Source organism: Podarcis muralis, chromosome 8 (genome assembly GCF_964188315.1).
Source record: "Podarcis muralis chromosome 8, rPodMur119.hap1.1, whole genome shotgun sequence".
Taxonomy (NCBI): Eukaryota; Metazoa; Chordata; class Lepidosauria; order Squamata; family Lacertidae; genus Podarcis; species Podarcis muralis.
Genome location: NC_135662.1, coordinates 38960205 through 38973558, shown reverse-complemented (window position 1 = coordinate 38973558; position 13354 = coordinate 38960205). Strand labels below are relative to the sequence as shown.

Here is a 13354-nt window from a genome sequence, read left to right as displayed (position 1 = left end):
ATGAGATTCGTCTGGCATGACTTGTTTTTGAGAAACCCATGCTGGGTTGTAGTAATCACAGCATTCTTTTCTGAGTGCTCATATACAGATCTGTTCTAGGACCTTTCCTGGTACAATGGTACCTCGGGTTACAGACGCTTCAGGTTACATACACTTCAGGTTACATACGCTTCAGGTTACAGACTCCGCTAACCCAGAAATAGTACCTCGGGTTAAGAACTTTGCTTCAGGATGAGAACAGAAATCACGTGGTGGCAGCAGGAGGCCCCATTAGCTAAAGTGGTGCTTCAAGTTAAGAACAGTTTCAGGTTAAGAACGGACCTCCAGAATGAATTAAGTTCTTAATCCGAGGTACCACTGTATTGACATCAAGCTAACTGGTTGGTAGTTACTTGGGTTTTATTTTACCTGTCTCCAATCTGCAGGGACCTCACCTGTTCTCAAAGAATTCTCAAAAGTTATAGACAGTGGCTCTGAGATTACATCTGCAAACTCCTGTAGTCAGTGCTTTTTTCTGGGGGGATGCAGGGGTGCGCATACCCCTAAACATTTTGTGAATCTAAGTTTGGCCTCATTGAGGGGCAGTATTTCAATGTGAGTAGGAATAATAATAATAGTAATAATAATAATTATTTATACCCCGCCCTTCTGGCTGGGTTTCCCCAGCCACTCTGGGCAGCTCCCAATCAAATATTAAAAACACAATACAGCATTAAACATTAAAAACTTCCCTAAACAGGGCTTCCTTCCAATGTCTTTTAAAAGTAGGATACAGTGGTACTTCGGATTAAGAACTTAATTTGTTCTGGAGGTCCATTCTTAACCTGAAACTGTTTCTAACCTGAAGCACCACTTTAGCTAATGGGGCCTCCTGCTGCTGCACCACCGCTGCATGATTTCTGTTCTCATCCTCAAGCAAAGTTCTTAACCCAAGGTAATATTTCTGGGTTAGCGGAGTCTGTAACCTGACACACATGTAACCTGAAGCAGATGTAACCCGAGGTACCACTGTAGTTGCTTATTTCCTTTACATCTGGTGGGAGGGCATTCCACAGTGCAGGTGCCACTACCGAGAAGGCCTTCTGCCTGGTTCCCTGTAACCTCACTTCTCACAGTGAGGGAACCACCAGAAGGCCCTTGGCACTGGATCTCAGTGTCCAGGCTGAATGATGGGTGTGGAGACGCTCCTTCAGGTATACAGGACCAAGGCCATTTAGGGCTTTAAAGGTCAGCACCAACACTTTGAATTGTGCTTGGAAATGTACTGGGAGCCAATGCAGATCTCTCAGGATGGGTGTTATATGGTCCCGGCGGCCACTCCCAGTCACCAGTCTAGCTGCCGCATTCTGGATTAATTGCAGTTTCCGAGTCATCTTCAAAGGTAGCCACACGTAGAGCGCATTGCAGTAGTCCAAGCGGGAGATAACCAGAGCATGCACCACTCTGGCAAGACAGTCTGTGGGCAGGTAGGGTCTCAGCCTGCGTACCAGATGGAGCTGGTAGACAGCTGCCCTGGACACAGAATTGACCTGCGCCTCCATGGACAGCTGTGAGTCCAATATGAGTCCCAGGCTGCACACCTGCTCCTTCAGGGGCACAGTTGCCCCATTCAGGACCAGGGAGTCACCCACACCTGCTCCCCGAAAACAGCCTTGTCAGGATTCAACCTCAATCTGTTAGCCGCTATCCTCCAACTGCCTCCAGGCACTCACACAGGACCTTCACAGCCTTCACTGGTTCTGATTTAAAAGAGAGGTAGAGCTGGGTATCGTCTGCATACTGAGTAGGAAAATGAGAGTACCCCCCAAATTTTTTTTTATAGAAAAAAAGCACTGCCTTTAGTACCTTTGGATACAGCTCATAAGGCCTTGGAGATTTTAAATCTTTTGAAATAGCTAGATGTTCCCTTACCACCTCTTTTCATAACTTGGAAAATATTTCCTAATATTTGGTATACTGTATTAAGAATTCAAATTTATCTTGCTTCGTTTCCCATACTCTGTGCAAAGTGGTTGCAAGAAAGGAGAGAGTAGGACACACAGAATGCGGAATGCAGTTGAATATGAAAGCAGGGACGTGAAAGGGTCTGCAGAATAGGAGGGAATGGTGGTTTCATAATTGGACAGAAGTTGAAAAGGGAGCTTAGTAACGAGGAGAAAGATGCAGAAGGTCGCCATGGCTTGTGTGCGAGGGGGAGGAGAGAAGGCATGTGGGGCTGCAGAACAGATGAGAGAATTGGCATCAGAAATGGGGTTGGAAAGATGAAAAGTGAGTGTGGCAGTTGCATAAAGTAGGAAGGAGAAGTCCTAGAGGGTTAGTATGGGGGGATACTTGGTAAGGGTGGTGATGAGATGACAATTCAGCCACATGGGTGGGGAATAAATAATAAAATTGTTATTACAGTGGAACCTTGGTTCTCGAATGGCTTAGTTGACTAACAAATCGACTCCCAAACACTGAAAACCCGGAAGTGTTCCGGTTTTCAAACATTTTTCAGAAGCCGAACTTCCGATGCGGCTGTTGGCTATTGTTTCTGGGGCACCTGCACCAAACGGACTTCTGGAATGGATTAAGTTCAAGAACCGAGGTACCACTGCATTATTATTATAGCTGTGCATCCCATTATTTCAAGTAATAATAATAATAACAATCCCTCTTGTGCATTTTGGAAAGTAAATGTTCAGAAATTGAAATCAAAGGCCCACTATACACAAAGAGCTCGCTCTCTGTTTCTCTGGATTGCACCTAATTCAGTGAGACTAATGGCCAGGTACAGGGTTGCGATTAGGCAGAGTATCAGTCTTCTAATGACATATTTCAGTTAATGTAATGTAAACCAACGGCACACCTTCCGGTGGGAACTGCTAACATGGAACAAAGCTCAATAATATGATATTTTTTTATTATTATTACAGCAAAAGCAAAACTTCAAATACTTTCACCAAACACAAATTGCAATTTAATGAGATGAAACAATATTCCGTATTTCCTGATGTATGCCTTCATATGTTTTCATTTGATTACAGTATATGACAAAACATCAACAGTTCTCAAGCTTTGTTTTGCTGCTGTAGCTGCAGGTGTTTTAGTTCCTGGAAAGACAATCACTTGGGTTGTCTGGCTTGCTAAACCTACTGCCACTAAATTCCAATTGCACACATGGTTCTTTCCTGTGTGCACATGTTCTTCCACATCACTTCCTCCCATGTGTGTTATTGGGGGATAGACAGGGCCTTGAGGGTAATCCCCACTTGTGCAACTGATCTGCTTGTGCAAACAAGACTTCCCCTTCGTCTCCACTCTTGCAGCCGGCTGTTCAGTCTCCAAATCTGCTCCAGGGAGTTGGTGGCCCTCTAGAGCAAAGTATGGGGAGAAGGCTGAAAAGGAGAGGAAGGGCAAGACTGGTCACTTTTGCTGGTGTGATCTTGGATCTCACCCAGAATGTATAAAATAACTTGGGGTCAGCCCATCTAACTGTTAGTCCCCACCCTTCATGGTGTTAAGGGTGCCAACAGACTTGACTTATGCAAGGGTGTGGAACTTGTGGCTCTCCAGGAGTCACTAGACTACAGCTCCCACCATCCTTGACCCAATGGCATGCTGGCTTGAAGCCCAACAATATTTGGTAGGCCACAGGGTAGCCTGTCTCTCTCTCTCTTTGGTCTACGTCCAACACAACCCCCACACTACCATGCAGCCTCCTGTACAACATAATACATAAAAATGCACCAAATATATAAATCACTCTCAAAAGCTGAGCTAACAGGGATTTTGTTCTGCAAAACATAATGTCTGCGAAAGACTGTGCTGCTGTAATTAGATTATAGCAAGCACAGAACAGAGCGAAACCAAAGGGCACCAATTTGTCACAAATATAATTATGAAAGTATTGCTGACAGACTAAAGTGGTCATATCATTAACAGGTTCTAATGAATGAATCCATTATGACAATTTAACCTGGTTTTCATTCTGTAGTCTTCTGCTCCCACCTTTAGGCAGAATGGATGATGGATACATATAATTTAAATGGTGTGGTTTAATGCAACCGGTTAATCAGGTCTTATTTGTAGAGAGAGAGAAATTATTTCTGTGCTATTTAAGCTAGGATCAAAGACCTATTAATAAGCTACCTGAAGTTTTTCAGTGTTCACTTATATCGCTAAAGTCACCTTTTCATTTAGACAGGAAGGATTAGTTAAATCTGTTGGCTACTCTGAATGACAAATACCACTGGTCTAAGTTGGACTCAGCAGTTCAGTGTCACGTTCCAATCCCTGTGGAACTGTGTCATCCTTATGCCTAATCTTTTCTGTACAGGACTACACGTAAAAACCAATTCACTGAACAATGCTGCTTTGCTCTCAGTGTTAATTGTCACGGCTACAATGAGTTTAGATGCTTCATCAGATATTCTGTATCAGGATTCATTTTTCTTATTGTTGTTGTTTTAGAATCTTTATCAACTTGCAATCACCAAGCTAAAGCAATCCACTAATACTTGGACTAATACTTTGTGGAATTCAAAGGCGCTGCACAGACAACAGATAATCCTGTTTGCCCTCCCAGCTGTAAGCAGTGCAGGAAAGATTGAATAAACTTCAAGAGAATCAGATACTTGTCCCATTGATGCAAGGAGAAGTTAATCTTACGCTGCTTTCATTTGCTTCAGTGTCTGGATTTGAAGTATATTTTCTATAAAAAAAACCCTGACATTTTCCAAAGAGAACGGAGTGTGGAATTGGATTTAGAAATATGCCCTTTTATGACCTATCAGTGTGGAGGCAATATCTATTTTCCTTCAGGACACAGAGCACAAATACAGAAGATGAAAATGAAGACACCACAGCTCAGCTGTTTTTCAAGGTAAGAAAAAGTTTGGAATAACGAAAAGAGAGGGGCAATGAGTTAAATTAATGCTGTTGCATCACTAATGCTTGGTTCAGAGAGAGGTGGCAATGTCTACAATGTGATTTCTCCTATACGTGATAACAGCAATAAAAAAGATTGCTGCAAAATCATAATGTATAGTTAGGGCCCTGTTCAGGTCTTTCGCCAGCATGGAAAATGAGTCCAGTAGTGCCTTTTAAAACTTGATTTTCTTACTTCTTGGTGGTCTCATTTTAGCTCCGTGTCAGTCCTTACAGAAGCACTGAGTTTACTGTTAAAGGGAGTAATGCATGTGCTCTCAATTGATTCCTAGATCAAACACAAGAATTTTATTTTGCCATGAGTTTAGGAAGCTGCTGCTGTGTCAGTTTCTCCACCTATGAAGTCATGATAAAAAATTTAAAAGCTGCAGTGCTTAAGAAAGAGAAGTAGTGCTGTAAATTGCAAACACTATAGCATTCTTCACCACTTTCCTGTTTCTATATTTAATTCCTCCTTTTCCCCACCCAGTTATCTGCTAAGCATCTCTCTCTGAGTCCTGCACTACAGGTGCATTGCTCATTCAGCAGATCATCCACAACCATTCAAGGAACACTGATGTTCTTTTGTCAAATCTCAGCATCCATCTGGAAACTTTTTTTTGCAAAAACCACAGTAGCAGACCTGTTCACAAAAATCAGACAGCAAGCCCACAACACAGCCTTTGTGTGACACCAGGCGTGCCTTGAATCACTGACTCTCCCTTCCAATCAGGAGCCCTTATATGTCACCAATTCCTAAGGACTCCACCTTTCATTTTTAAACTGCACATTTCTAGTCCTCATTGCTACAGAAAGGAATTCAATAATTTTAAGAAGTGGTACTGCTGGAGTGGAGAGTCATTTTGATGGGGTTTTCCGGTGGCCAAAAGTGAGGACTTCTATACTCTATGCACACACACCCTGCCTCTAGAAAGCAACCCCACTCCTCTCTATAAAACTGCCCAAAAAGGAATCCCTCCAACCTTTTCCTCTGACATTCTTTATTTTATCAAGGAGAGAACTATATTCAAAGAAGCTAATTTGCCACATTGAAATCAATCCAGTTGAATTATTTTGTTTTATGAGTGCAGAAGAGGTGGGGCAAGGAAGTAGTACAGAATGTCTGGGCTGTAGTGATGTTCCTGCAGTAATTCTCTGTCCATGTAAACATACACTGCCCTTGCTTCACCTTATAACCTACTTCCTTCCTTCCGCTTTAGGACACTCTAAGCCTGTATCAGATCCTGAAGCCTCTTCCTGTTGCTTTCTAATATTTCCACAGGACATTAACTGCCTATTGTCTACTTGACAGTCTAGGTTTCAAATCCTACCAAGACTCCCGGACTTGGATTCTAGCAGCCTGAAATTGTTTTTGTTTCTAGTTTATTTCACTTAATCCTAACCTCGTTCTTTGCTATCCGACAATGACGTTACTTTATTAGTTTCTAGGTTAATCCTCTCTGGTACTGACCCCTTGGCCAGGTTCCTATTGGACTTATTCTCCCTTCCCCAGACTCCATTTCCCTTTTTCTTCTCCATCTTAGTATTTTACCCACAGAGATGGAGTAGCTGGATCAATAGCTTTAAATCCCTACATAAACAGAAGGATTTTTATCCTTTCATTAGGTAAATTTACATATACTGTATGCTTATTCACATTTCCACAATCTAAATTGCTAAAGAAATATTTTAAGCCTTACTAGGTGACATTTAAAGACCTTTTAAAATATTCATCATGAGACTTAGTTTAGCTCTTTGAGTCGGTTACATCTAGCTTTTATTTGCAAATGCTGGTGAGGTTAAAATAGGTCAGTTAAAATAGCTTTGTTGCTTTGTTTGGCCTAATTCATACTAAGCAGTGTTTATTATCACAGTCTATGAAAGAACAATCCAGTATTATTTTGGCATTTCTGTTTTGCATTTATTATATGCCAGGCTATAGTTTGGGGAATAAATACCACACACTTCCATTTTTTCTGTTTATAATTTTACAGTGTAAGTGACTTCTTGTTGCATTTTGCTTTTCTCTTCTGAGTTTATTTTAAGTGAGATTGAAAGCAGAATTTGATAATTTTCTCTATAGATAACTGATGAATGCCTTGAATGTGAACCATTTCATATTGTTCAGGTGTTTTCTGCTACATTATTATTTGTACAGTAGTGCATATTCTATCTTGCTATAACAGGTTCACTCAAGGGAGCCCACTGTCGTTAACTGTGGCCCTAGAATACAGACTCTGAATCAACCCTTTAATCCTTGCCCAAGGTTCCTGGTTTTGCCTTAGGCTGTGTGCACATTGCCATTCAGTGCATTACCACTGCTGGTGTTTGAAGCAAAGTACTTTACATATGATATTACCAACAATTCAAATGTGGCTTCTACTACTGTTTGATGTGTTCACCCTCAGGCCAGGTTCCATATCATTTGAAAACATAAGCCATGGTTAATCTGAGATGTGTACATTGCAGACAGGCTAATAATGGTGCTTCACCCTGTGCTGCCCATGTCTTCCCCACAACTCTGCCCACCCCCATTTCAACTATTCCCTCAGTGTAGCTTTGCTACAAATACACCTAGTGTATTTTGCACACGTTGCCACCATATTATTGCTATTATTAACCTGCCCTTCAACCTAAGGTCCCAGAGTGGATTACAATTAAATCACAATATTTAAACAGTTTGAACATATCTGTCACAATGGCAATATAGCTGGCACTCCAGCATAGTATTCTATAACCTCTTTGTCAGCTGAACTTAACATTAGATTGTGTCCTGAATCATTTTGGACTCTCCTCTGTATTCAGCATAGCTGTCAACGTTTCCCTTTTCTTGTGAGGAATCCTATTCGGAATAAGGGAATTTTCCTTAAACAAAGGGGAAAGTTGACAGCTACGGTATTCAGCAATGCATCAGTAATATACAAATTCTCAACAATAAACAAATACAATCAAAAAAGGTTTAAAAAAAAGTCTACATAACTGAATTACAAGTTTGAACAAGTTGGCTGAAATAAAAACATTATAGCTGGGGTCTAAAACAATAGAAGGACAATTCCTGCTCAGTGTTCATAGACCAGGAAGTCCAGAGCACATGTGCTGCTACACTAAAGATGGACTCCTCACAGATACCAAATGAACATGGCACTTTAAAAAGTGCTAGCTCTGCAGATTAAAGCAGTCAAATAGGGGTAAGATCAGGCTTCCTCAACCTCGGCCCTCCAGATGTCTTGGGACTACAATTCCCATCATCCCTGATCACTGGTCCTGCTAGCTAGGGATCATGGGAGTTGTAGGCCAAAAACAACTGGAGGTCCAAGGTTGAGGAAGCCTGGGTAAGATGATTCCCCAAGTATACTGGGCCCAAGCTGATCAGGCTCTATATGCTAATCAGAATATCTTGTAGCAGATCAGCAGCTGATGCAGGTCTTTGAGCAGAAGTTTTAATATACTGTCACCAATCATGCTGCAACATTCTGCAGTAACTGCAGCTTCTGCACCAGCCACAAGGGGAGCCCCACAGAGAGTGCATGGCAGCATTCCAGTCATGAAGTTACCAGGGCCTGGACTGCTATGGTCAAGCTATCCCAGCCCAGGAATGTCTGCGGCCAAAGCTGATGGAATCTCTTCCTGCAGACCCTCATTGAAATAAATAGAAATTGTGCAAGTGTTCAGCTGTGGATTGTACCTATTATTGAGATCTCTCCTCCCACACTGACTGAGGTTCTGTGTTTCCTGGCAAGGAGATGCACCGAAGACTGCTCTTACTGAATGGCTAGTGGTCATGCATCTGTTAAGTGTTAAAGGCAGGGGGAAGTGGCAGCCTAATAGTTTCCATTTGCCCTAAATGGAACATGGCTTCTAAATATGGTACATGAAACAACTAAATCTTCCCACTCCTGCTGACAAGAGGAAATTAGAAGCCAGCAGTTGAGTGTTGGGGTTAAGGCAGCAAGTGGCAATAAGAGGATCCCCACTGGATCAGACCAACAACCTGTCTAGCCCAGCATCCTGTTGTCCATAGTGACCAACCAGATGTCTATGGGAACTGGCTTCTCCTTTTCTTATTCTCCACCAACTGGCATTCAGAATGCTGCCTCTGATTCTGGAGCTTTTGATGCATTCGTTTATTAGTTAAATGATTTACAAGCAGGTCTCTCTATCCCGATGCTTGTTATATGAAATTTCACTTATTCAAACAAGAGAAATTAGTACCCAAACCTCACTATAAATACTGCAGATTCAGATATCCAAACAGCCAGACCTGTGTAAACAAACCAGCAGCTTTAAACAAACCTTCATTTTTGTGTTTTGCTGGTCTACAGCAGCTGTTTTGCCAGAAACCATGAGGGGAGAGGGGGAGAGATCAGACAAATAAGAGAGCATTTTTCCTTTCTTCGTTTGCCTTTCACAAGGTTTCAGAGGGTTTTCCTAGTTTTTCCCCATCATTTTCAGGTCAAAATTCCATGGTCAGAAACAGATTAGAAATTTCCCCATAGGAATCACGGGGAATTGTCAACTCATTATGCAAATACTAACCTAACAAACATGGGACGCGAGTGGCGCTGTGGTCTAAACCACAGAGCCTAGGGCTTGCCGATCAGAAGGTCAGTGGTTCGAATCCCTGTGACGGGGTGAGTTCCTGTTGTTTGGCCCCAGCTCCTGCCCACCTAGCAGTTTGAAAGCACATCAAGTGCAAGTAGATAAATAGGTACCACTCCGGCGGGAAGGTAAATGGCATTTCCGTGCACTGCTCTGGTTGTCCAGAAGCAGCTTAGTCATGCTGGCCACATGACCTGGAAGCTGTCTGCGGACAAACGCCAGCTCCCTTGGCCTATAGAGCGAGATGAGCGCCGCAACCCCAGAGTCGTCCGCGACTGGACCTAATGGTCAGGGGTACCTTTACCTTTACCTTAACCTAACAAACAATTTCCTTAGAATGTCTTGTGTTTGGATAGTGGGACCTGCATGTATAAGAAGAGGGAGGTCTTCAAGGCCTGCTTAAAACTACCATAGAAAGGTCCTGTGTAATCTTCAAAAGGATTGAATTCCACAGTTGTGGGGCCAGCTCAAATCCCTTTCACTGGAGTCCAGATAGTATATGTCTGTCATGATTCACAGTCATTGCTAGCCTCATTTTAAAGATATCAGGGTTGGTCATGTGTCGCCATATTCTGCATCCCCAGCAATGCAGTTTTGCTTGGCTCAGCGTTGTTCCTTGGTATCGCAGCCAATCTTTTCTATTGAAGGTTTCCTTTTGGGACTTTGCAGGAGTTGATGGGAGGCAGGAGAACATAATGTTCCCCTTTGCTTTTAGGGAACAAATACAAGTATGTGGACTCCAATATAAAGGAAATTGCCTCTCTCCATTATGCGTATGACAGTATGGCCAAATATATATCATGGTGTTTTTTCCTGCACAGATTTTAATTTCCAGTGCTATAGCCTGTCTATATATCAGACTGCTGATAATCCCAGCACCTTCAAGAGGGGGTGGGACTAGGGTACTTCCAGATTGTCACTATTTTGCAGTGGAATTCAGTCACATCCCAACAAATTTAGGTTGTGCAAAGAAAGTTGATTTGGAGCTCTTGCACAACAAACCCACTTCCCCAAAAGATCAGACCTTTTTGAGATAGAGAAAGTGACAAGAAAATGCACTGGCAAGGGTGGGTTAATGCTTGCTTTGAAGCAATGTCAACTACCCTCCACGAAAACACATCAGATTATTATTATTATTATTATTATTATTATTATTATTATTATTTATACCCCACCCATCTGGCTGGATTTCCCCAGACACTCTGGGCGCCTTACAGCATATGAAAAAATGTAAAAACATCAGAAATTAAAAATTTCCTGATACAGGGCTACCTTCAGATGTCTTCTAAAAGTCAGATAGTTGTTTATTTCCTTGACATCTGATAGGAGGGCTTTCCACAGAGCGGGCGCCACTACCAAGAAGACCCTCTGTCTGGTTCCCTTTAACCTTATTGTCAGGATACGGTCCAAACCGGAGGGTGGGTGTCCAGCCAAATACCATTATGCATGCCTGCCTGGTTCTCCCTCCTGCGTGCTGTCCGGAGAAATCATCTGTCTCCTTTCTGACTGGACTCCGTGACCGATGTCTTCCGACAGTAGGGCACACATTAGCAGAGTAAACAAAACATCAGCAGAAGCCAGGCCCGGGGCGGGGGCACTAAAGCTACTTTATTATTTACAGTTCACAACAAAAGGGAACATGTCTCCTCTCCTTCTTGTTCTCAGAGAGAAGGGAACAACAGCAGTACGAAAACGGAACAGTGAAATGCAAAACATCCATTCTTGTGCTCCAACAGCTAGTGTTAGAATGTACAGACATGTGATGGTTAACAGTCCCACATATCCAGTGGTGTAGCATGGGTTGTCAGCACCCGGGGCAAGGCAAGTAATTTGCGCCCCCTAACCCATGGATTTGCACCCCCTAACCTGTGGATTTGCCTTAACCCCAGATGTTGCGCCCGGTGCGGCCGGCACCCCCTGCACCCCCCATGCTACGCCACTGCACATATCTGAGGTGCAGTGGGGGAATAGAAACCTAACACTTACGTCTTGTAGTGAGGGAACCACCAAAAGGCCCTCAGAGCTGAACCTCCGTGTCCAGGCTGAACAATGGGGATGGAGATGCTCCTTCAGGTATACTGGGCCGAGGCCATTTAGGGCTTTAAAGGTCAGCACCAATGCTTTGAATTGTGCTCGGAAACGTACTGGGAACCAATGTAGGTCTTTCAGACAGCAGAGTGAATACTCATCAAGTAGCCAACATCTAATCTCCCTACAAACCACTCAAGATCAAAGCTCAATAAATGGATGTCTAAAAAAGCCCTGAGTATAAAAACCCTCCTGACTGGGAAATGCAATTGAAAAACAGAAGATTCTGTCTACTACTTACCACCTGGGGCAGTGAGGTGGGATCACATAGCCAGTGAACTACCAGGCCCAGTTCAAGGTATCTTGCATAAATCAGTACTATCTCTGTGAATGCTGAATAGGCTGCATACAGAAGACACAGTAGCCACTTAATACCTTAGTGTGTGGTAGCTACAACTGTTGAGAGGTGCCTTCTGACTGTAGCCTCCAACACCTGAGGTTATTCCTGCATTGCATTATTCCAGCCCTACAGTGCTATGATTCTATGACCAGCCTCATGTAATTGCTAATTATTCAGGAAAGCTTGGTAAAGCTCAGAGTACAGCCTAGGGCAGAGACTATGGTATCTACATCCACCATAAGAAAGGCATTAAGCAGTTACTATATAATGGGTAGGCAAATGTTTCCACGTTAATGCCCAAATCAGGGTCCAACAAATCAAGCTGAGGTTGGCTCAGAGCAGCCACACTTACATATTTAAAATCTGGAGTTGTATTGTTTGTACTGAACTAGGAAAATGTAAGCTTTGATGTTGCTAATTTTTATTTGTTTACCCTACTCTTCAGCCTGTGCAAAAGCTCCCAGAATGCTTTAGAATGAGTAGTAATAACACTTTCCCTACCTTCATGCTTATAATCGAAAAGAAATGATGCAAAAGGAAAAGGGATTGTGATCTGAGGTTCCCTGGCTGATGGCAGAGGCCAGAGTATGTTGTCTTCCGTGTAGTACCTCTCCACCATTTTGAAGAGGTCCCAGTATCAGCAAATATGAGAGAAACCTAACTTAATCCTATCGTGACCTTCCTCCATTGTTTAACATAATTATCTGTGGTCTGAGGAGCTTCAGACTAACCTTCAGTTCTGCACAGAGGTTAGTGACCCCAGAGGGAGGGTTTCATGTTTATTAAGCATGAAGACTGTATAGAGCAAGTTCCGACCTAAAGGAAGCAATTGATGAGGCTTCACAGAACCATCCACTTTTCTTTCTGCTGCCTTTCCTTCCTGGCAGCTCACGGCCTTAAACAGTAACACTAATGATTTCAATGGTCCAATTAGCAAGCTGTTCTTTCCTAGCATATCACTTTGAGCTTGACCCTAAGCAAGAAGCAAATAACATCTGTCTTGGTTGAGATCAAGCTCCTTGAGGGATTTTGTATGGATTAGCTTGGCTGCCTCCCCAGCACAAAGATCAATATGTGAGTCAGCCATGTGCCTGAATACCAGCAGTGTTTTTTGAGACTCAACTTTTAATCTGCTTGCCGGGTTATTAGAATCTATATAGGAGGCAGCTGTAACAGACTCTCCTACAGCCATTCACCCAGAGACCTCAGCAGAGTCCTCAAATGCTTTACAGAGACAGTGCTCTATCTGACTGTCAGAGAACAATCTTCTATGTGAAGAGTTTAAGAAAAGATGTCCATAAGCAGGGAGAGCAGAATCTTTGAAGTTGCATTTCAATAGTTAGCACCTGGACAAGCAGACGGAGCAGGCACACAGGTTACCTGATCACACCCAGGGCTTACCCACACTTCCTTCCTCTC

At 42.9% G+C, this 13354-nt stretch overlaps 1 protein-coding gene across 2 annotated transcripts in view; it reads left to right on the top strand.

The window, feature by feature from the left end:
* The window catches only part of RGS20 (regulator of G protein signaling 20), a 47239-nt gene that overhangs the window by 1057 nt on the left and 32828 nt on the right, over nt 1-13354 (top strand). The window contains exons 2-3 of one of the 2 annotated variants that reach the window (XM_077933021.1): nt 2472-2587; nt 4453-4864. In XM_077933021.1, the coding sequence (XP_077789147.1) occupies nt 4754-4864 (111 nt within the window). In that variant the 5' untranslated portion in view covers nt 2472-2587; nt 4453-4753. The remainder of the gene's footprint in view (nt 1-2471; nt 2588-4452; nt 4865-13354) is intronic. The other variant, XM_028736964.2, reaches the window with a different exon arrangement.